The sequence below is a fragment of the Esox lucius genome, chromosome 13, assembly GCF_011004845.1.
Source record: "Esox lucius isolate fEsoLuc1 chromosome 13, fEsoLuc1.pri, whole genome shotgun sequence".
Taxonomy (NCBI): domain Eukaryota; kingdom Metazoa; phylum Chordata; class Actinopteri; order Esociformes; family Esocidae; genus Esox; species Esox lucius.
The window spans coordinates 16,742,166-16,765,510 of NC_047581.1; the positions used below are offsets into that span (position 1 = coordinate 16,742,166).

At 41.7% G+C, this 23,345-nt stretch overlaps 1 protein-coding gene across 2 annotated transcripts; it reads right to left on the reverse strand.

Moving 5' to 3' along the window:
* On the reverse strand, nt 1–23,292 carry syn1 (synapsin I). 2 transcript variants are annotated; one of them, XM_010899744.5, is made up of 13 exons: nt 22,351–23,292; nt 20,338–20,395; nt 17,806–17,897; nt 17,217–17,373; nt 16,971–17,060; nt 16,190–16,252; nt 10,142–10,284; nt 9,966–10,040; nt 9,787–9,889; nt 9,513–9,653; nt 8,183–8,252; nt 7,460–8,069; nt 1–2,988 (listed from the first exon to the last, which is right to left on the reverse strand). In XM_010899744.5, exons 1-13 carry the CDS (start codon nt 22,674–22,676, stop codon nt 2,961–2,963), a joined length of 1,956 nt encoding a protein of 651 aa, XP_010898046.2. In that variant the 5' UTR covers nt 22,677–23,292; the 3' UTR covers nt 1–2,960. The 2 variants fall into 2 exon arrangements, with proteins under 2 accessions (XP_010898046.2, XP_010898045.2); XM_010899743.5 differs by having other exon boundaries at nt 1–3,026; nt 22,351–23,291.
* Nucleotides 23,293–23,345: the final 53 nt, after the last annotated feature.

Here is a 23,345-nt window from a genome sequence, read left to right on the forward strand (position 1 = left end):
GTTGATCATTGTTATACTATTGGGCTTCAACTTTATTGAATATATGCGCATGTTGATAGCACAGTCATTTTCACACAATTAGTCAGCTACAGTACATTGCAACATTAAATATAATTTTCTATATTTTTTTAAATCTCCATCATGATTTACAATATAACTAATATCTCTTTTTGATCTTACATATTTGTCTATTGTAGATACATAGATTTCTTGTTTTTATACATCTGGCAGGCATCAATATTGACAATCAATTTCACCGAAATTCATAGTGCAGATAAGATAAAACCTTTCCAAATAAAAAAATACAGGAAAACCACTTTACCAAAGAAGGCAGACAAATTGTAAACATACATTCAAATATATCAATCAAAATGAATGCAAACATTTAAAAGAAACATCTATAGTGTCAACACACATCTAGGAAAAATTCAGATAAGGATAATAAATTTTTAAACAGTTATATGATGGAATGAATACCACTATGTTACAAGAAGGCCGATATTTGAGTAAAACAATAGCAATGCATGCCAATAATGTGCCAACAAGACAAGTCAATTTCTCAGATTAGTAGCAGTTATCAAATGAGGTTAATGTGATCAATTCTATAAACAGTTTACTGAGTTACAATTCACGTTGAGCTCTATGATAAGAAGTGTAATAAACATTCACAAACGTTGGCATGTAATCCTGAATACAAGAGAAACTGAAGTTAAAAAAGTTTGACAAGAATTATGATGAATGCATAAGAAATGACTGTGAATTCCAGTGTTAAAAATTTGCTCAATACCCCAAAAATGTAATGAGAGAAACGCCCAAAATCATCAGTCGAAATCCACAAATATTCATTGAAAGACAAAATATAAACAAGCACAGCTAGTAGCGGGGGGAACCAATGAATCATAAGTCACTTTCTGTACAAAACTTCTATTTGGTTTTACAGAACAACATCTACACGTTTATGCACCACTTATCACAAGGGATCACTGTGGAAAGAGGAAGGACCAATGGGCAAGAGGAAGCACAGGGGTTTCGGGGGGGACATTTGGTATTAGGTCCAAAAACAAACCGCCCTATTGACATTGAACACACTTTTTCGGAAGACATTTCAGTGCCCTAGAAAAATATGTTTTTAGCTATGGGCTAAGGAAATACCTAGGGATTTGACCAAACCCCTTTTTTGTGTGAACATTCTCATGTTAAATATCAAACCATAGTGTCCTGCTGCAGTGTATCTACCACAGATGACATTCCAGTACATTGACCCTGCCTATATGGCCGATGGGACATTCCTTGGCTGAGCATTTCTTTGGAATAGGCCCCCTGGTCACAAGCTGTAACCAAGCTGGGTGCCAGGGGACCCTGACACTATCCATTCAAAGAGACTTCAGCATCCCAGGCCCTAGTGATGGCTAGTAAAATAGAGCACTGAGGTGGCTTTATCGCAGAAGAATCTCTCAACTCATGTCTTACAGTATGTATTCAAGTATAATTTTGTTACATGTGTAAATACATTTCAAAGAAATACATTTGTACCCCAAAAACATACAAATGCAATTACTTTCCTTTGCAGTCATCATCGTCATCTTCATTTCAGTGTAACCTACGGAAGACCTGACCGCTGACACGCATGTCACGGGATGTCAATTTACAGGACATCCCTAAGACGATACCATTTGATCTGAATTTTGAGTCAGTGTAAGGCATGTTGTCAAGGTTGGGTGCCCTTCGGATTTTGTCCTAATGAAACAGAAGAAGAGAGGGGGAGGTAGCAACAGCATTCTCACAAAATCACATACACTTGCTAGGATTACTACTCTTGCTAACTACAGGTGACAACATTGTTACAACCATATCTCCTTTATTGACATGCATTTAAAACAACGAAAAGCAAACATGGAACATTTTAAGGACGTTCGCGAGCGCCAGGCGTTCCAATGAAGTTCTAACAACAAATGTTTGTTTACAGGGACTGAACTGACCTACAGTAGTGTGAACAACAATGTGACGTTATCATTTAGGGATGGTTCCTTTGAACCAGCAACCAAATTTTGTCAACTGTGTCACTATGATTTTACAGCCACAACTAAAAACTTTTATTAAGATTATTGTTGCATTGTTTATAGTATTGTGTTTTCAAAAGAGTGAACAAGTAGATATTTCCAAGTACGTATAAACACTGTAGTAACATAAAACCTCTTCTGAAATGTAATGTCCTATTGAATAGCACAATTTATATAGGGACTGATAAGCGATGGAGTGAGACACTTCACCCATATTTTTTCTGAAATGTTAACACGTGTAACAGTAAGTGTGTGTGGTCCATCTCTCTATGTGTACATGTGGAGACCCAAAGTCTCCACATAGACAGTAAAACCGGGCATATCTATCCCCCAAAAATGTTTTGACTATGAAAATAAATATTTCTGGCTTAGGGGTAAAGTTTAGGGACAAAAGTAAAATGTGGTTAGTGTTAGAACTGGGATTACTTTTAAGTTTAAGCAATACAGTTAGATGTCCAGTTCGGGTAAAATGTAAGCGCTGGTTTAGGCATAAGAGTAAGGTTATTGAGGGTTTAGGGTTAGGGCTAGGATTTCTGGGTTTTAGGTCCCCACAATAATAAAAACACAAATGTGTGCATGTGTGTGTAGGAATTATTTCGAATTTAAGGTGACTGGGAATGTATTAGACTGACACCTACAAACCTTGCTGCATTATATTCTGTGTGTGTCTATGTACAGGCAGTGGATCCATTATCACATTTGGGTACATCAATGTCCATGACAGGGAGGTTTTGTTCCTGTTGGTCCTTTGTGCGTTGGTCGAGTGGTACGGTCTGTCTTTCAGTCTGTCTGCCTTTCTGTCAGCGGGGAAGGGGCGCTAACTCCATCTCTCAGTCTGAGAAGAGACTAGCAAAAGATTTGCGCAGGTTGCGTATGGTCTCAGCCTTCACCTCGTCCTGGCTAAGGCTGGCCCGCGGCGCTGGGGTTTCTGGAATGTTGAAGGTATTGGTAAGAGACTGGGATTTGCTATAAAGAGAGGAAATGGTAATAGAGGAAAGGAAGAGGCTATTAAAGTCATGCAGAAAACTCATGTAATGGTAAGAGGGAGACGGAAAGAGAAAGACCCCATAAATAGGGGATAGATGGAGTTCCTTCAGTGGGTATGGCCATTCCTTACATAACTGATCAGCTCAACTTGATAAAAGTACTGAATGATTGATATGGATGCAAAGGCATGCTTTCCATCTAGATCAAAACTCAGTCATGCCTACAATCACATGCCTACAATCACATGCCTGATTGTAAATGCTTTTAACAAACAATTCTCTTTTAACAAACAATTCAATTTCTGCTAATTATTTTGTAAAGCAAAAGGGCACCACGAAATTGATGCTACTTTAGGCTACAATAAAATTTTGATGTTAATGAAAAGTAAATGGATTTAGGGATTGCGGAACATTCAATAGGATGGTAGTGGTGAATAAGGCTTGTTGGATTTAATTGGAATCCTTTAAAAATTAGCATGGGACATATTCATGCAAACTAAGTAAAATATTTGGATTGAATAGCAAATAGCACTGTCAACATCTGATCAGGAATACCATTAGAAAACACACATAGCACTGTAAACATTTGATCAGTAATCTGATCAGTGATCCATGTTCTAGAAAACACACATAGCTCTGTACACATTTGATCAGTAATCTGACCAGTGATGCATGTTCTAGAAAACACACATAGCTCTGTACACATTTGCTAAGTAATCTGATCAGTGATCCATGTTCTAGAAAACACACATAGCTCTGTACACATTTGATCAGTAATCTGACCAGTGATGCATGTTCTAGAAAACACACATAGATCTGTACACATTTGATAAGTAATCTGATCAGTGATCCATGTTCTAGAAAACACACATAGCTCGGTAAACTCAACATTAATCTCAATATCTAGGTGTAGGTGTAACAGGTTCACGCACATCGGTCCCCTTGATGATGATACACATATATTAATGCTTTGAAAAAACAAAAAATGTATTCAGTTATTATGCAATTATGCTTTTTAAGAATTTTAGATTATATGCAGAGCATCCTGTCATATTGTATTTTCCCCAAACAACAAAAGGACTAAATCACTGAGCAAACGGATGATGCTGTTGGGAAACATTTAAACACTTTCATTCACTCAATATACACTGATCAGCCATAACATTATGACCACTGACAGGTGACATGAATAACACTGATAATTTCATTATCATGGCAACTGTCAGTACCTGCGTGAAGTTGGCCCCCCACCCAACGCAAAACGTTGTTAAACTATGCTCAATCGTTTGTGCTCCGTTTGTGCTGAAAAATGTTTTGTTTGTGCTGTTTCCGTTTTTTAGATATTAAAATAATATTTTTAGGTCATTCTGAGGTCACTCAGAACATGCTCCAAATTCACCCAAAATAGTCTCGTTCGTTTGTGCTTTGTTTGTGTCGGTAAAAGTTTTGTTTGTGCTGCCGGGTACGTGTACGTCACTTTCCTGGAGAACACATGGCAACTGGATGCACTATGGGAAGAAGGCAAGCAGGCGGAGGCAGTGTGATGCTTTGGGCAATGTTCTGCTGGGAAACCTTGGGTCCTTCCATTCATGTGGATGTCACTTTGACACGCACCACCTACCTAAGCATTGTTGCAGACCATGTGCACCCTTTCATGGCAACAGTATTCCCTGATGGCATTGGCCTCTTTCAGCAGGATAATGTGCCCTGCCACAAAGCAAAAATGGTTCAGGAATGGTTTGACTTGTCTCCAAATTCCCCAGATCTCAATCCAATCGAGCATCTTTGGGATGTGCTGAACAAACATGTCTGATCCATGAAGGACCCACCTCGCAACTTACAGGACTAAAAGTATCTGCTGCTAACGTCTTGGTGCCAGATACAACAGCACAACTTCAGAGGTTTTGTGGAGTCCATGTCTTGACAGGTCAGGGCTCTTTTGGCAGTAAAAGGGGTACCTACACAATATTAGGCAGGTGGTCATAATGTTATGGCTGATTGGTGTAATGTTTCATTTAATTTATACCACTGATTACGTTAGTTAGACATTTTTGTGTGAGCTTATTAAAAACGGACAAGAAAAGTAGCATTGCTAAGTTAGGCTATTTATTCTCATGTGGGGGAGGGGACACTTCTTGCTGCACTTTCTCACTGCTTTTTTGCTGATTATCTGTCTCACCTCTCATAGATATTAAGTTTTGGCTTTATATAAAAAGTTTCCCATAAAACAATAGTTCTGAACCTTGGGCCACAGGTTTAAATTAAATTTTTATTCCACCCAACCCAATGCAGGACTCTAACATAGGGTTCTCAGAGGAATGTCTAACATGGTTCAAAAGTGATTTCTCTGACCTTGTACAGTGTTTCATATCTGAGTGCTTCCTGTCTGCACCTCTGGTAGTATCTGTTGTTTTTTCTCAATGTAGGATTTTAGAGAAGATTCTATTATCTGTATTAATTCAATTGCTTTTGCTGCCAGTATAGTGATGTCTAATCAGTATCAGGTCTTAATACCAAATCAAACAAAAAGGTATGCTCATCAATCAGAGCCTTCAACAACCAGACTGAACCCCAAACATACCCATAACATTCTTAATGGGTCTAAATTAGATTATGTCAACAGCCACAAATAATTTGGTATATGGCGTGACTGCTCACTCTTATTCAATACCTTCAACCACAATGCCAAGTTAAATGCTAAGAAGCTAATAAAAAATGTAGACATAATTTACCACACTGTCAACCATTTTATCACCAGCAGCCCTTTCAACATTAGTCACTGTGAACTTCACATTCTGGTCAAATAGCCCACTCTACATACACAATGCCAACTATGTTTAAAGCCCCTCTACCTTAGCCCACTCCATAACATCTACTACTCCAATACTAACCTGCATTTGGTTCATATTTCACTCTGGTCCCTCCAAAAACCTTCACATCCTTTGGTCATAATTTATTTCAATTTGCCACTGCCAACAACTGGAACATATTGCCAAAAATCTTAAAGCTTGAAACATTCATCAAAGCACCTTCAAAAAACAAATAAAAACAAGCTACTATCTGCTATCTTGCTGTATTTAAAAAATATATATTTTCACTTCAAATGGAATGTAAATCAGGTTGCAATTGAATATGATAATTAATACACAACTGTCTTGATGAAATAATGGTTAAATAAATAATAAAGAAAAAATTTAGGAAATAGTAATAACCTCAACATCAGCATGTGTGAATACCGAATTTTTTCCCAAGCACTTCACATTGAATAACACTGCATGAAAAAGTGTTTTCTGTATGTATGAGAGGGGTAGAGAAAACACCAAAAGATAGCCATATTGGTACAGCACATCGTGCAAGCCACCTACTGTAGCTGATGTGTCTTTTTCTCAAGTGTGTAGAAGGGATGCATGTAATGAGCCATAGGCCCCTATGTCAGGCTAGGCTGTGATGCAGTGGGATTATTTTATGAAGAAAAATAATGTCTGTTACCCAGGGAAATGTTTTAACATCCCCAATACCACTTTCTTCTGATTTAGACAACATGTAGAAGTGGATAAATGTTCTTACTTAAATAGAACTGACCAGTGCGTGCACACTTTTATTTTATACTGGTCTAATCATAGAGGTTGGTTGATTATAATCTTTATTAATTTAGTATGATTTCCGTGGGATCTGAGTTGTCCCAGTCAAGATTTGTCATACCTTTTATCCTGTCACCTTGTTGTGTGGAATATCACAGCCTGTAATTATGTTTTCCTTCTTGTTTTATTATCAAATGTTGTGCAAGGCTAAGAGCAGCCTTCCTCAAAATTATTTGTGCCAGGGACAAGCAATTAATGGACTTCTTCCTCTATTGACCTCCAATGCATCAGCTGATGTCATATCACTCCTATCAGAAAATCTGATTTCATACTCTGTTTAATCATCAGGTTACTCACTCAGTCTGAGCTGCTGATGGTCATACTAGCATGTGGGTGCAAATCCACCCCCCACCCCTGCCTCCACCTGTTAGGTTCTGTGTTTCCTTGTGTGGGGGGATCAGTCGTACCCGGCCCATTGCCTATGGGGATTGCTATTAGTAATATTACAGTGATATTATTGTTTGTAGTATCGTATACATAATGGCAATGAGTTACCCTAGAGGAGCTATTCTAACAACACAATAAATTGCTTCAACGTGGTCCATCAAGCAATTTCATTCTCTATTTTAGAACACATTGGGGCTGTTTAAAACAATTCTATGCAATTATTGAAAAAATAATCCCCCTACTCTCTTGGCTAATGGCATTGCTAAGACGTATTGAAAAGTTTATGTATATGACAAGTACATTTGAATCTAGTCCAGTGATACAAATGAAAACACCCTAACCTAAACTGGCTTTGCATATTTTGGAATGATTGATAAAAACTTACTTCAATGGAGGGATGGCTCCCATAGCAGGGGGATCTTGGGTGGGCTTCTGTGGGGGCTGAGGCTTCTGCTGCAGAGGTGGTTTTCCTCCAGGGCCCCCCTGGCCTTGGGCGCTAGGGCGGGGCTGCTGTGTGGTAGGGGCCCCTGAGCGAACTTGCTGTACTGGAGCCCTCTGCTGCTGAGGGGCCTGGGGGCCTCCTCCCTGGGACTGCTGCCTGGCAGGCTGCGCTGGCTTCTGCTGGGACCTATGCTGGGGCTGGCTCCCTGCGGACTTCTGTCCTGGTCCTCCTGGGGGAGGTCTCTGCTGCTGCTGTGGACCTGCCTGTTGTGGCCTCTGGCTCTGAGGAGAAGCCCCCTGGCTCATGGATCTCTGGGGAGAGCCCTGAGAAGATGGGGGTTTCTGGCCCTGCCCTGGAGGACGCTGCTGTGCCCCAGTTCCTGCGTTGGCCTGTCTGACCTGCTGTTGTGCCTGAGCAGGGGGGTTCTGGGTGTTGGGGCTGGGGGCAGGGGGCTGGGACTGTGCAGGAGGCTGGCCTTGAGGAGAGGGGCGCTGCTGGGAGGGGGAGCCTTGGCGAGGGGGAGTAGTGCCAGTGGGGACCTGTTGTGGGCCACCTGAAGGAGACAGATGACTGTTTTACCAGTGTCCCATCGGGCTGTCATAAAAACTACAATGTAGTTCTTCATGAACAGAACCAAATTGTCACCATTGGGAGTGATATTCTTACCTTGCGGAGGAGGGCGCTGTTGAGCATGTGGCACTTTGGCTTGGGAGATTGGCTGAGGGGATGAAGCTTTCTGCATGGTCAACAAGTGAAACAGGTGTTAAAGGGATACTTAACCTTCATGCTTCATTTCATATGCTTAATATCAAAATCATAAATCTGAAATTCACTGTGAACCTAAAGAAAGTAACTAATAAATAATAAAAATATATTCAAATAAATACATTTGTTAAAAAGCTCAAAGCTATACATAAAAATAAATATTGCATAATTATTAATAATAATAATTATTATTATTATTATGTAACAATGAAATCAACATACTGAGAAAGTTGTTTAAAGACAATTATCTGAGCAGTAAATGTGTTATTATTATTATTAAACCTTATTATTATTATTATTATTAAACAGAGACTGAGGTCTATTTACATAAAACACAGAGAACAGACAAAACAAGACGCTCACAGATAGATGAGTATTAAGTAGGTCTCAAAATTTGTTTTATAACAAATCTAATAAATACTATTTGCCTTGTGTTTGGGGTTGGGTTTACTTTATTGCCAAATGACTCTGCCAGTTTCTGGGCAAACACATCACTGGATTTCTTTCTGTCCATCAAGAAAGTGTTATTTAATTACATTTAAGAACTGCTCATCAGATTCAGACAATCTTTTGGTTCTTCCACTGTGTTTTCTGTGTTCAACTTGCTCTCTGTATTTAAATCCCTATAGTGATTGAGCTGTGAGATGCTGAAACAGTGCATTGTTGTAGTAAATCAGAAAGATGGCATGAATAATTTTTAATGCATCTAGTTGGGAGTGATGGTATGGCAAATTTTTAAGGTGGAAAAGGGATGTTTGTTTGACCTCTCCTGATTACCCCTAGGTTAGGAAAAAACCATGCAATTCCTTTTAAGGCATTTATAAAATTTTCTATGCTTTTTTAAAAATCATGTTCAAATCTCCTATTAGGGTATTAGTTAAGATTCATAACACATTTTAGATACTTTCAAATTATTCAAACATGATGCATAAATAATGCTAATAACATTACCAAGACATTTCCTGGATCTATTTTGTGCCACAAATGCTGTAATTTTAGCACTTGCCAGGGAAATTAAACTGAAGCATGGATTTCTTTCATATGTTGTCCATACATGTAGTCTACTTATAGTGTAGGTTTGGAATTCAGGTTTTCATTTTGTCACAAATAGTTGTTAGGTTTCAATTGACCGAACTTACTTTAATAAGAGACTGCTTATATAAACACACTATTTGACAAATGTTCATTTTTTTTATATAATAAAAACAGATGTGGTTGGCAACAGTGTCACCTGTGCAGCAGGGTACCGAACAGGAGAGGGATTTGTGGTTCGGGGAACTGTCTGATTCATTTTGGAGATGACCAGGTCTGCAATTTGAGCACGGTCTTCATCCTGCTGATCTCCAATCAGGGGCATAGAGCAGCCCACCACCTAAAAAAACGAAGAGAAAACAAGGTATGACAGTGTTTTAAAAGTTTTATTACAAGGTTACTAGTTACAGAGTATGTACGTAAAAGAGCACCTTACTGTGAAATGTCAACACTACTTCATTAAAATGCTTTACCTCTATAATGTAATCCTTGCCATCTTTTCCATGAAGAGCCTCCACAGCGCACATATCCAAACCCCCAAACACCTCAGCGCAGGAGTCCACCCACATCTTATACCTTTGATGTTGGATAACAGTGTTACTAACCACCCTGCTGTCTGATTTACAATGGGGAAATCTGTGTTTATACTCACCTGTCTGACATGGCTATCTGCTCCAGCATGGCTGAGCCTGTGTTAGTTTTCCAGTTCCCTGAAATTGATGTCCGCCTATTGATCAGAAAAGATCCACAATTACACATTTGTACCCCATGCTAACTTTGGGAATTTGTAGAATAGATTGACTCAACAAGCTAATTTATTTCACTCACATGTATGCCTTGTAATTGTCCCCTATCTTCTGAATGCGGACATCATATTTTGCATCGATGAAAGGTTCAGATGTGGCATAGGTCTTGGTCAGGGCAACAACACTGGCAATATCTTGGAAGTCATACTGATTGTCCACTTTCACCTTCAGAGTAAAACATGATTCAATAAATGTTATGTTCAAAGGACTGATTTGTAAGGTATAAACAATGATCCAGTCCTACTTCTAATTTTAAACAGTAAAAAGAGCAGTCCTGTCATGCGAGTGACCCGGACCAGGTGTCAGAAGCTGAGGGTTCCCGTTGTCCAGTTGTGAGAAAGGCTCGGACAGGGCAGCCGAAAGATGAGTCATCAAAATGGGAGGTTTTATTTGACTCTGGCCATTGTTTTGGGCAGCTCCATGGTGCGGAACATCACGGTTCCCAGGACAAAAAACTCCCAGGACAAATACGTTTTATCCTAAAGCTTGCATGAAGGAAATTAACAAACTACTCCCAAGCATTCTGCACAAACACAAAAGTTTGGAATCTAAATGTGTGTTCGAATGACATTATGAAGGGCATCTCTGAACAGTTGAAAAGGAGATTTTAATTGACTGAATTTTTGCAAGCCAAAAAGAGAAAAAAGCTCTGGCATTCCACTCTACATGAATTGTAGCATTAAACGTTTCAGCAGTCTTCTAGTATTTCACGTCTGTCTACAGGATTACTGCAAATCCATGGGAGTACATTTTGTAGATAACTTTAATATTTTCTGGAAACAAAACACGTTTTAGAAAGAGGATGGTATTTACCCAATTCACCTAGAAGCTTTGATTTAATCCAAGCATTTCAAGGCACATATAAGAATTGCTAAACCAAGCTCAGTGAAGGTAATCAATGACTGAATTTGCAAGTCATCTGTTCAATCACTTTATCTGATGATGATCACGGTAGAGTAAAAACTAAGAACAATAGGGTTTGATTATTCAACTCTTTAGTGTCATCTAACAGATTGTAACTTTGGATTTTGTGTGACTTGCAGTAGAATGACTCAGCCTTGAGATGTAGCCTTAGCCCTAATGGACAATTTCAAGTATGTTAACTGCAATTGCATTATAATCCCTGCACATGGTTACTAAGCCTGTTTGTAGAAATCCTGTATATATTGACAATTCATACATTTTCAAAAACTGTAAAGGGCTTGAGTTTTTGCACTTAAAGAAATACATTTTCTATGCTTTTTAAAAAATCATGTTCAAATCTCCTATTAGGGTATTAGTTAAGATTCATAACACATTTTAGATACTTTCAAATTATTCTAACATGATGCATGAATAATGCTAATAACATTACCAAGACATTTCCTGGATATATTTTGTGCCACAAATGCTGTAATTTTAGCACTTGCCAGGGAAATCTATTGTCGAAGTTGGATTTAATAGGTATCTCAATCAAACCCATATGCAACTATTACAGAAAAATGGGGATACCAGAGACAAAGATTATCCTGTATCCAAATTCTTGGTTTCAGAGTTGGACATCAGCCAATACACTGGTTGTAAATAATATTGGCAAAGCCCTGTAAGATTAATCAAATTGTGTTGCACTGTCCCCTCCTTGAACTGCCACCTTAACGTGGTGGAGGGGTTTGAGTACCCGAGTGACCCTAGGAGCTATGTTGTCTGGGACTATATGCCCCTGGTAGGGTCTCCCAAGGCAAACAGGTCCTGGGCGACGGGTCAGACTAAGAGCGGTTCAAAAACCCCTTAATGATGAAAACTAACTTGTGTTCTGTGACGTCGCCTGGCATGGCGCAGCCGGGGCCCCACCCTGGAGCCAGGCCCGGGGTTGGGGCTCGTTCGCGAGAACCTGGTGGCCGGGCCTTTCCCCATGGGGCCCGGCCGGGCCCAGCCCGAACAAGCGACATGGGGCCGCCCTCCCGTGGGCTCACCACCCACAGGAGGGACCATAAGGGGCCGGTGCAGAGAGGATCGGGCGGCAGTCGAAGGCAGGGGCCTAGACAACCCGATCCCTGGACACGGAAACTAGCTCTAGGGACGTGGAACGTCACCTCGCTGGCGGGGAAGGAGCCTGAGATCGTGCGTGAGGTTGAGAGGTTCCGACTAGAGGTAGTCGGGATCACCTCTACGCATGGCTTGGGCTCCGGAACCACACTCCTTGAGAGAGGATGGACTCTTCACCACTCTGGAGTTGCCCATGGTGAGAGGCGGCGGGCTGGTGTGGGTTTGCTTATAGCTCCCCAGCTCTGCCGCCATGTGTTGGAGTTTACCCCGGTGAACGAGAGGGTTGTTTCCCTGCGCCTACGGGTTGGGGATAGGTCTCTCACTGTTGTTTGTGCCTACGGGCCGAACGGCAGTGCAGAGTACCCGACCTTCTTGGAGTCTCTGGGAGGGGTGCTGGAAAGTGCTCCGACTGGGGACTCTATCGTTCTACTGGGGGACTTCAACGCCCACGTGGGCAACGACAGTGACACCTGGAGGCGCGTGATTGGGAGGAACGGCCCCCCTGATCTGAACCCGAGCGGTGTTCAGTTCTTGGACTTCTGTGCTAGTCACAGTTTGTCCATAACGAACACCATGTTCAAGCATAAGGGTGTCCATCAGTGCACGTGGCACCAGGACACCCTAGGCCGCAGGTCGATGATCGACTTTGTTGTCGTTTCATCTGACCTGCGGCCGTATGTCTTGGACACTCGGGTGAAGAGAGGGGCAGAGCTGTCAACTGATCACCACCTGGTTGTGAGTTGGATCCGATGGCGGGGGAGAAAGCTGGACAGACTCGGCAGGCCCAAGCGTACTGTAAGGGTCTGCTGGGAACCTCTGGCCGAGTCTCCTGTCAGAGAGATCTTTAACTCCCACCTCCGGCAGAGCTTCGACTGGATCCCGAGGGAGGCTGGAGATATTGAGTCCGAGTGGACCATGTTCTCCACCGCCATTGTCGAAGCCGCCGCTTGGAGCTGTGGCCGTAAGGTCTCCGGTGCCTGTCGAGGCGGCAATCCCCGAACCCGGTGGTGGACACCGGAAGTAAGGGATGCCGTCAAGCTGAAGAAGGAGTCCTATCAGGCCTGGTTGGCTTGTGGGACTCCTGAGGCAGCTGACGGTTACCGACAGGCCAAGCGGACTGCAGCCCGGGTGGTTGTGGAGGCAAAAACTCAGGCCTGGGAGGAGTTCGGTGAGGCCATGGAGAAGGACTATCGGCTGGCCTCGAAGAGATTCTGGCAAACCATCCGGCGCCTCAGGAGAGGGAAACAGTGCCCTACCAACGCTATTTACAGTAGAGGTGGGCGGCTGTTGACCTCAACTGGGGATGTCGTCGGGCGGTGGAAGGAGTACTTCGAGGATCTCCTCAATCCCGCCGTCATGTCTTCCATTGAGGAAGCAGAGGATGAGGGCTCAGAGGTGGACTCGTCCATCACCCAGGCTGAAGTCACAGAGGTTGTTAAGAAACTCCTCGGTGGCAAGGCACCGGGGGTGGATGAGATCCGCCCTGAGTACCTAAAGTCTCTGGATGTTGTGGGGCTGTCTTGGCTGACACGCCTGTGCAACATCGCGTGGCAGTCGGGGACAGTGCCTCTGGGATGGCAGACCGGGGTGGTGGTCCCTCTTTTTAAGAAGGGGGACCGGAGGGTGTGTTCCAACTATAGGGGGATCACACTTCTCAGCCTCCCCGGGAAAGTCTATGCCAGGGTTCTGGAGAGGAGAATACGGCCGATAGTAGAACCTCGGATTCAGGAGGAACAGTGTGGTTTTCGTCCAGGCCGTGGAACACTGGACCAGCTCTATACCCTCTACAGGGTGATGGAGTGTTCATGGGAGTTTGCCCAACCAATCCACAACCAATGTTTTGTGGATTTGGAGAAGGCATTCGACTGTGTCCCTCGCGGCATCCTGTGGAGGGTGCTTCGGGAATATGGGGTCCTGGGTCCTTTGCTAAGGGCTGTCAGGTCCCTGTACCACCAAAGCAGGAGCTTGGTCCGCAGTGCCGGCAGTAAGTCAGACTTGTTCCCTGTGCATGTTGGACTCCGGCAGGGCTGTTCTTTGTCACCGGTTCTGTTCGTAATTTTTATGGACAGAATTTCTAGGCGCAGCCAGGGGCCGGAGGGTGTCAGGTTTGGGGACCACACGATTTTGTCTCTGCTCTTTGCGGATGATGTTGTGGTGTTGGCCCCTTCAAGCCAGGACCTTCAGCATGCAATTGGACGGTTTGCAGCCGAGTGTGAAGCGGTGGGGATGAAAATCAGTACTTCCAAATCCGAGGCCATGGTCCTCAGTCGGAAAAGGGTGGCTTGCCCACTTCAGGTTGGTGGAGAGTGCCTGCCTCAAGTGGAGGAGTTTAAGTATCTAGGGGTCCTGTTCACGAGTGAGGGAAGGATGGAACGGGAGATTGACAGACGGATCGGTGCAGCTTCTGCAGTAATGCGGTTGATGTGTCGGTCTGTCGTGGTGAAGAAAGAGCTGAGCCGCAAGGCGAAGCTCTCGATTTACCAGTCAATCTACGTTCCTACTCTCACCTATGGTCATGAGCTTTGGGTCATGACCGAAAGGACAAGATCCCGGATACAGGCGGCCGAAATGAGCTTTCTCCGCAGGGTGGCTGGGCGATCCCTTAGAGATAGGGTGAGAAGCTCGGTCACCCGGGAGGAGCTCAGAGTAGAGCCGCTGCTCCTCCATATCGAGAGGGGTCAGCTGAGGTGGCTTGGGCATCTGTTTCGCATGCCTCCGGAACGCCTTCCTGGGAAGGTGTTCCGGTCCCGTCCCACCGGGAGGAGACCCTGGGGAAGACCTAGGACACGCTGGAGGGACAATGTCTCCCGGCTGGCCTGGGAACGCCTCGGTGTCCCCCCGGAAGAGCTGGAGGAAGTGTCTGGGGAGAGGGAAGTCTGGGCATCCCTGCTTAGACTGCTGCCCCCGCGACCCGGCCCCGGATAAGCGGAAGAAGATGGTATGGTATGGTATGGTGTTGCACTACATATCGACCTGTCAAAGTATTTAAATAAAGCTGATTATCTTACAGGGCTTGCAGAGAAAGCTGATTATCTTGCGGAGAAATTGACAACAATGGGCTTTGCTGTGGATACCTGCTTATGGTTTCAGAAAACATTTTAATAAAGTATTTTTTGTCATCTCAGCATATAAATTATACAGTGCAAGCAATTTCTGTCAGTTGTAGATAATGGTGATGTTTTCATTTAACCTTTTTTTTTAAGTGATGTCATGCTGAGACTAAAAGTCTCTTTTGCAGGTGAGCCCTGCATCGATACAGTACACAGTACAAAGTATGGAGAGCACACCCCAAAAACTGTATAAATTAATAAAGAAATTATATATATAAATATATTAAATTACACTGTGTATATTATAATATAAATGTTTATTTACCCGTATCATATTCTTTAATTACCCTAGAGGAACTGATTCAATTATGTTTAAAATGATCTTAGAATTTATCCCATATGTGAGGTGAAGAAAAACAAAAAGTAGATCTACCTAACTTGGTGGAGATTGAACGGATCTCTAGTGTTAACCATCCCTGAGCCCGGGTCGGATAGGTTCTGCATGTCAACAGAAAAGTAATGTAGGGTGGTAATTCATGCAGGAAAGCCTTAAAAACAAAAAGGTCGAAATGCATGAATCTACCTGACTTCAAAGAGGGCCAACCTACTTTCTGATATAGTGAACCATGACGTGTACTGAAACAATCACCTGTAATAAAACGTAATGAAAACAGCAGCTGTCACACTTGAGACTGTCTAGTCCTAGAGATATCACAGGGTAATTGAGAGTTAGGTTAAACTGCTTTTGTCTACATTTCCCCCACTCATGGAATGTCTTCCAGACTAACATTAAGCTAGACATTTTGGAGCCTATAAGTCAATTGAAATGTTTGATGAATTACTTTTTTAGTTTTCTTTAAAAAGTTTTCTTTTCTTAATTTGTGTGTATTTCATATCTGAATATTTGTATATGTGTTAATTGCTGCTGTAATGCAGGGTGCAACTGGATTCTCTGTATGAATTAAGGTTCAATAAATACAAAGAAACAGTCCTACCTTCCCCATCCCTGAGTGGGCGTGTCCCATTTTCACCACCACAGGGAAACCAGGAGTGGTAATCTGTAGAAATAGACAACCCAACATAATTCTACAAAGACTCCAGACATGCAGTTCGGTTTGTGCTCAGGCAGGTTTGTTTGACTAAAGAGAATGTGTAGCACATAATTTCTTACAAATTGAGTAAATGTAAACTTAAAATTAGTTGCTTTTATTTGCTGTAAGAGCCAGAATGTAGCTCAAAAACAAAGAATAATCAAGTTTGAATGGGCTATATAGATAATATACTAAATAGACATCAACAGAGAACTACAAAATCTAAAACTACTTCATGGTGCGAATACGGTGAGGTCAGTCCAATCTCTAAAAGATGCATTAAAACTATTTCAGAGTTCTAGAGTGATAAAAGTTTATCATGTTGAGCTGAGCCAAGAGCATGCCTGCAAATGCAAGGGTGGGGGGGGGGGGGTGGCACTGCGGCAGTACAGACAAAGACACTGATCTCAGTGCAGTGCTCCTGAATGAATACACAAGGCACAGGAATAATCAAACCCCCTCTGGTTCTAATGTGACCTGCACAAGCGAGAAGAGAGAATTGGTTGCTGTAATCAGATATAAGATATAATGGATAGAATATTGATGTGAGACAGCTACCCCTTTGTCATTTCTTACACTTGAGACTGAGAAATGGGTGTCGTCCAAAAAGAGGGGCATGTGTTTCAGGACGCAGTTATGTTGTGGTAGGGGAGGAGTACGGAGAAGCAGATGGCAGAACACCTACCATTTCCCTGTGGTTGGGATAGTAAACCTGCTCAATCAGTGGGAATTCCTCTGGTCCCAGTTGCTTGTACAATCTCACCAAATTAGCAAACTGAAACAAGATGGGATAACACACAAACAAGGTTTCTTTTACAGTTAAATCATTACCAATGATCTGTCCAGCAGTCATTTCCTATTCATTTTAATTACTATAGACTGGCATTAGAAAGCATTCACAAATAACCTGCCATATAATTTTCATGCTTACCACCCATGGTTTGTCACAGAAGTTGTAGACAGAGTGCAGAGAATTTACACCTGGGAGACCAGCATACTGCAACCCAATCACTACGTGCCGGTGGTCCCCATTCTTGGCCATACTGAAGGCATGCTGCCTAACCAGGACGAAATCTGGCCTGAAACACCTTACAAAAAACATTAGTTGATATTAGTTGATAGTTAGCAAAGTAATAAGGACTTGACTGTCAACTACACTCACAGAAAGGACAAAGGTGACCCAAGATGTGCATAAGTGGCACTGATGCCTCACAGGCTCATTTTAAAGAAACTCCACCAAGGTTACAGCAACCCCGCCCATTCTTTGGAATCAGCCAATCAAATATGTAATTCATATAAAATATGTAATTCAATAGGATGTCTGCGAAATGCCCAAAATGTAAAATATAATAATAAAGCCAACTAGCGTTAATGCTAATGTTAAAGGATTAGGGTTAAGGTTTGTTTTCTCAAGTATGCTTACACGTTCAGCCAGTGAGGCAGCAGGCAGACACATTTCAGGGCACAGCAATCAGGACACAATTAGAACACTGCATTTAAAGGATGCACAGTAGACTTACTTGGTGACCTTGGTTCCATTCCGGATTGCTTCAATATCAACACTATAAGCCCCCATAGCATGAGCTATCAGGTTGATTTCAGAGAAGTCAGCCTATGTGAAGAACATTCGTATCAATCTTTGTCAAAAATCATTGTAATCATGACAGAAACCCTCTTATGAGGAGTAGGGTCTTTATGAAGTATAATCCAATAAAATGTAGCCGGAATCTAGGGGACACTCATAAGGGTACAGCTAGGGTACTACAAAGTAAACATTTTAGAAATGTACCCTCAAAAGTACATCATTGGTCTTGAAGGTACAAAGTGTACCTTTTTTAGCAGGAAAGGTACAGAGAAAATGTACGTAAACTGAAGAAAACCTTTGTACCCACCTTTGGGCAAGGGGAACTTGCAGCCTGGTCTCACGACACTACGTAGACAATTTTACATACATTTTAGCCAGGAAAAAAGTGAAAACTGTTTTTCAAACCGGCAACCTTCCACATTACAGACAGGTGCGCTACCCACTGCTCCGGTGAGGAACATGTAAACAGTAAGGGCAAGTTGTGTTGTCACAACATAAATATGTTTGAAGTGATTTTCTTTGTAACCATAACCTTACCCCTAACCCCAGTGCTGTGATGCCTTACGTTAACCCAACTCTAACAATAAAATGCTTTTATAACATATTCTAGCGACCTTGGTGTTGCTGTCATCCTAAATCCACATATCCAATGTGGAGCAGTAGGTAGTGTGACTGCTTTCTTATCCAAACGTTGCCGATCCAAAACACAGGTTAAACAGGAAATATTTGTCTTTCATAGCGTCTGTAAATATCATACGTTTGTCTGGCGTCCGTATGTTATTTTACGTTTTAATAGCGTTCGTAACATTTGATACATTGTAATAGCCTTCGTAAGATATGTTACGTTTTAATAATTTAGTTATGTCATACGTTTTGGTGGCACGTTGTAATATAACCTAACTTAACGTCCCATATCAAACGAAATCGGGTGCCATGGATTTACATAAAATAGTCTACGTAGTGTCCTGAGACCAGGTTGCAGCTTGGGACATTTGTGAAAATAAAGGTAATGGATTGGTGAATTACATATTCAAGACACCCATATGATTGGTGCTCAGGGTTTAAGCACTGAAGCACCTAATCCTAGGATATCCCAGGTGAAGTGAAAATGTCTAAACAATTGTTACAAATATTCACTTGAGCTGGAAGGGAAGTAATTGTACGAATATTTGTAAAGTAAGGGTTAGGGTTTTCAACCGTAGGCTTAACCTTTTCAAAAGGTTAATGAAGAATCAAAATGTCTAAAAATGTATTATGGTGTCCCTGTGTCTCTCATTCTCTAGGTCTCTCTTATCCTTCAGCTGTATGAGTACTTGGATCGCATCCACCCTACAGTATTATATCTATCAGCTTGGGTAAAACACAATACATTGTTTTAATCCATACCAGTCTAACATCACGAGCATGATTGAATTTGGTGATATCATTATGTTTTATATGACTCCCTTTGTGTTTGTGCTAGCTGAACAATATTTCTGTTACTCGGTTAAGCAGAATCTTGAGAAGCGATATAAGCCATACAAGTGTTCCCCTTTTTATGGATGTATACAAAGCGTTTGTGTCATAATCGGTTCGATATTTACAGTTGTCTAAGTTATGTCTGTCTCGGTAGGGCATCCCACCTCCGCAAAAACACTGCAAACAGCGCATTCTGGTAATGCGCATAATGGCTTATATCGCCTGGATCGCAAGATTCTGTTGAAAAACGTAAAAGAAGAAATGCCCGGCTAGAAAAATCATAACGGCAACACATAAGGACATAACTAAATTCAATCAGATCCCCGTGATGATAGACTAGTATGGACTAGGCGCTAACTGTATACATACTCCGTTGATACCAATTTATTGTCAATGTTAGGTGTGGTGTTCAAACATGTTTGGAATAGTTGGAATTTATTATAATTCTGTCTGAATAGAAAGAGGATTTGCCCCTTAAAGGAACAAACGGTATTGTCGCTGGAGTAAGATGTACTAAGATTGATCATTTCAGAAGGTTCACATTTGTACCATTGCACCAAAATGAAAAGGTACAGATTTGTCTCTTTAGGTACATAATTGTCTCTCAAAGGTACAAAATACAATGGCACAATAATGTACTCATTAAAAGGGTTACAAATGCGAGCCCTAATATAGTATAAACCCAGCAACAAACTTTTGTACCTTTATTTCTGAGAGTGGAACAGCTAAACATTTTGGCTAATACACAATTCTCCAGACCCCAAAAGAGGTGTGAAAACACTGTTTTGCTATAGTATGACTACACAAGACTAGGTGTGGTTTCTGAAAGTCCTCTATGTTCTTAAAATATTTAAATTATTTTCTCTGTTTAACCTTTAGGATATTTTACCTGTTTAACCTACAATGCCTTCAATGCTTTGCTTGGGAAAACCAGTCATATGAGACATTAGGAGACTATAGGTAATAGAAACAATGAAAAAAGAAAAAAAAAAGTACAAGAGCCACCCACCTGTTCAACTTTAATGTCGAATTCACCATGAACCTTTTTACCTTTGAAGACCTTTACCCTGGAGAAGAGAAGCAGAATAAAAAAAAAATAGGTAATGGCGCTCAGTGTTCATCCGCCGGAAATTGATTTAATTAGGAGCAACACAAAACAGTTACATAAAAGTTTAAAAAGTCAAGAAAAATATCAACAAATTGTTCTAAATCAATAATGAATACAAAACATAAAATAAAGAATTGCTAAAATATTCATCTCCTTTTAGTCAATATTTGGGAAACTTTGGCAGCAATTACAGCCTTGAGTCTATTTACATAAATCTCTACCAGCTTTGCACATATAGACACAACCATTTTTGCTCATGCTTTATTTAAAATTACTCAAGCTCCGTCAAATTAGATGGGGACCTTTGTTGAACCACAGTTTGCAACTCTTTCCTCTTAATGTATTGGGGTCTGGAATTTGCCTAGGTACTCCAGATCGTAACTTTTTGTTATTAAGCAACTCCAGTGTAGCTTTGGCTGTATGTTTGGAGATTGTAATGATGGTAGATAAAGTCACTGGTCCCTTGTAGACTTCAAAATAATTTCTTCTAGGATTTCTCTGTATTTTGCCGCATTTATTCGGCCCCCTAGCTTTATAGGATTTTCAGGTCCTGTCACAGACAAGCATCCCCATGCCATGATGCAGCCACCGCCATGCATCATGGTAGGGATGGTGTTCACAGAATGATTTGAGGTGTTAGGCTTGCGCCATACAAAGTGCTTAGCGTCTCTCACATGTTTTCTAGCAAACTGTAGCCAAGATCTGTTGTGAGTTGTCTTCTTTTTGACACTCTCCCATGAAGGCCTCTTTTGTGAAGCATGTGGGCTATTGTAGGAACAGTGTCTCCAACTCAGCCGTCGAATACTGTATCTCTATTAGAGGCCTCTTGGTGACTTCACTGACTAGTGCCTTTCTAACCCGAATACTCTGTTTTTGAGGATGTCTTGGTCAGTACAGATTCACAGTTTTGCTATACTCTCTCAATTTTTTATAATCAACATTACTGTGATTGGGGGATATTCAATGCCTTGAAAATGCTTTTATATCCTACCCCTAATTGGTGCTTTGGAACAACCTTATTCTGGATCAGCTTTGAAAGTTCCTGTGTCCTCATAGTTTCTGTTACGAATTGTGGTAACCAACCATGGGACATCCCAGAGACAGATGAATTGAACTTTCATGTGCAACACCTTAATAGCCCCATGCAAGTGGACCCTAGACAATTGGTTGCACCACAGCTCATTCAGGTGTGTCCTAGCAAACCCGGGTGAATACTTGTGCAATTATGTATTTTCTGCTTTATAGTTGCAATTAATTTTGAAAAATTTGAAGATTTTATTTTTTACTTTGACATTATGGCAATTTTTGTGTAGATCAGTGTCTAAAACTGCTCATTAAATACTTTTTGATTTCATGTTGTATAGCACAATAACCTGTGTACAAGGGGGGTGAATACTTATCAGAGCCACTGAATTAGACTTGCCCAGCAGCGATTAGGCTGCAATCAGAGCAGTTTTGTAATTCTACAGAATCACATAGTCAATGGTGACAAATATCGAATGAAACAGACCAGTTCATTCCATTAGAACGGAACGCGGAATAATTCATCACTATCTCAAACATTTCGCCTAGAATATATAACCAGCCTACTGAATAATATACGGTCTCACAGCAAGGAGTCATTTTAATGCATAAAAAAACTATTAAACAGTTACATTTGTTGACCACAGCCCGCACAGGCAAGGCTACCTGGAATGTGTTGGTGGCGCAAAAGACCAATTGCACCACATGCAATACCATGACATGACAATATCAATATTTCGGTGTATGTGTGTATGATGAATGTGGGTAAGATAAGTATGTTTTATGACTATGAAGGATATACTTTTATTTCTTAATAGCATATGGCTGCCAGTACACATTTCAGTCAAGACTGGGACCATAATGCATACACTTATGCAGCACTTCTCTTACCAGTCGGTCTGTTGATCATCAATAACCAGAAGTATCTTGGCACCAGAGGCAACGCCTGCTTTGTCTGCTACCTCAGTGACTTTCTCAGCAACCGCGGCAGTGGTTTGTTTGACAGCCTTCGATAAGGAGGATAAGAAGCCAACTCCCGCTCCGCTGCCAGTACTATCAGACTGCTGGCTGACAGACGGACGCCTCTCTGGTGGTCCAGGCGACATTAATGCTGGGTCTTGCTGGGGAGGATCAGGACGTTGTAGGTCCGTCATATACCCATTGGGCAAATTGGACATAAAATTGCTGTCCGACAGCCGGCGACGCAGGTAATTCATGTTGAAGATCAAAAAAGGCTACGAAAAGGTGCAGCCTTGGTAAATCCTTCCTTTTGATGGCAATTCAAAATGGATGAATTAGCCTACTACTCAATAACGCTATTTTTCCATTTGAATAGAACGGAACTATGGAAAATGTAGCAGATCTGACGTAGCACAAACGCCTTAGTTCGTCAAAATAGATAATCTGTCTCCATTAAATAATTTTAATTTCCACCTACCAATGGATTGGCCTGTAGCCTATCACCTTCAAGTTTTAGAGCTGTTCAATTGGACCGAGGAGGATAACTTACCGAGTACGTTGAGAACAGTTAAGACAAAAATATAAGCTTTACGTAGCCTACCTCAGACACATTTCTAAATTCTAGCAGCATCCATCAAAATATTAGTAGGTGGCAGCAAAAAATTGATGACAGGTAAACCTCGCGTCCTCTAACCAGACAGGCCGTGCTTCGGTCTTATTTCTAGGTAACCGAGGTTCGTGACTTAGAACTGGGTGTGCAGAAATGGTCTTATTCCATCATCCCCCTATCCAATCCTTGCATCGAGGTTCAGCGCAGTTTTTCCGTCTATCCTGCGTCACTTGCCTGCATCCCTTTGAGAGGAGAGGGGCAGGTTGGGATGAGGGGTGGTGCTGAGGAGATTTTTATAGGGGCGTTGCTCTTGAAT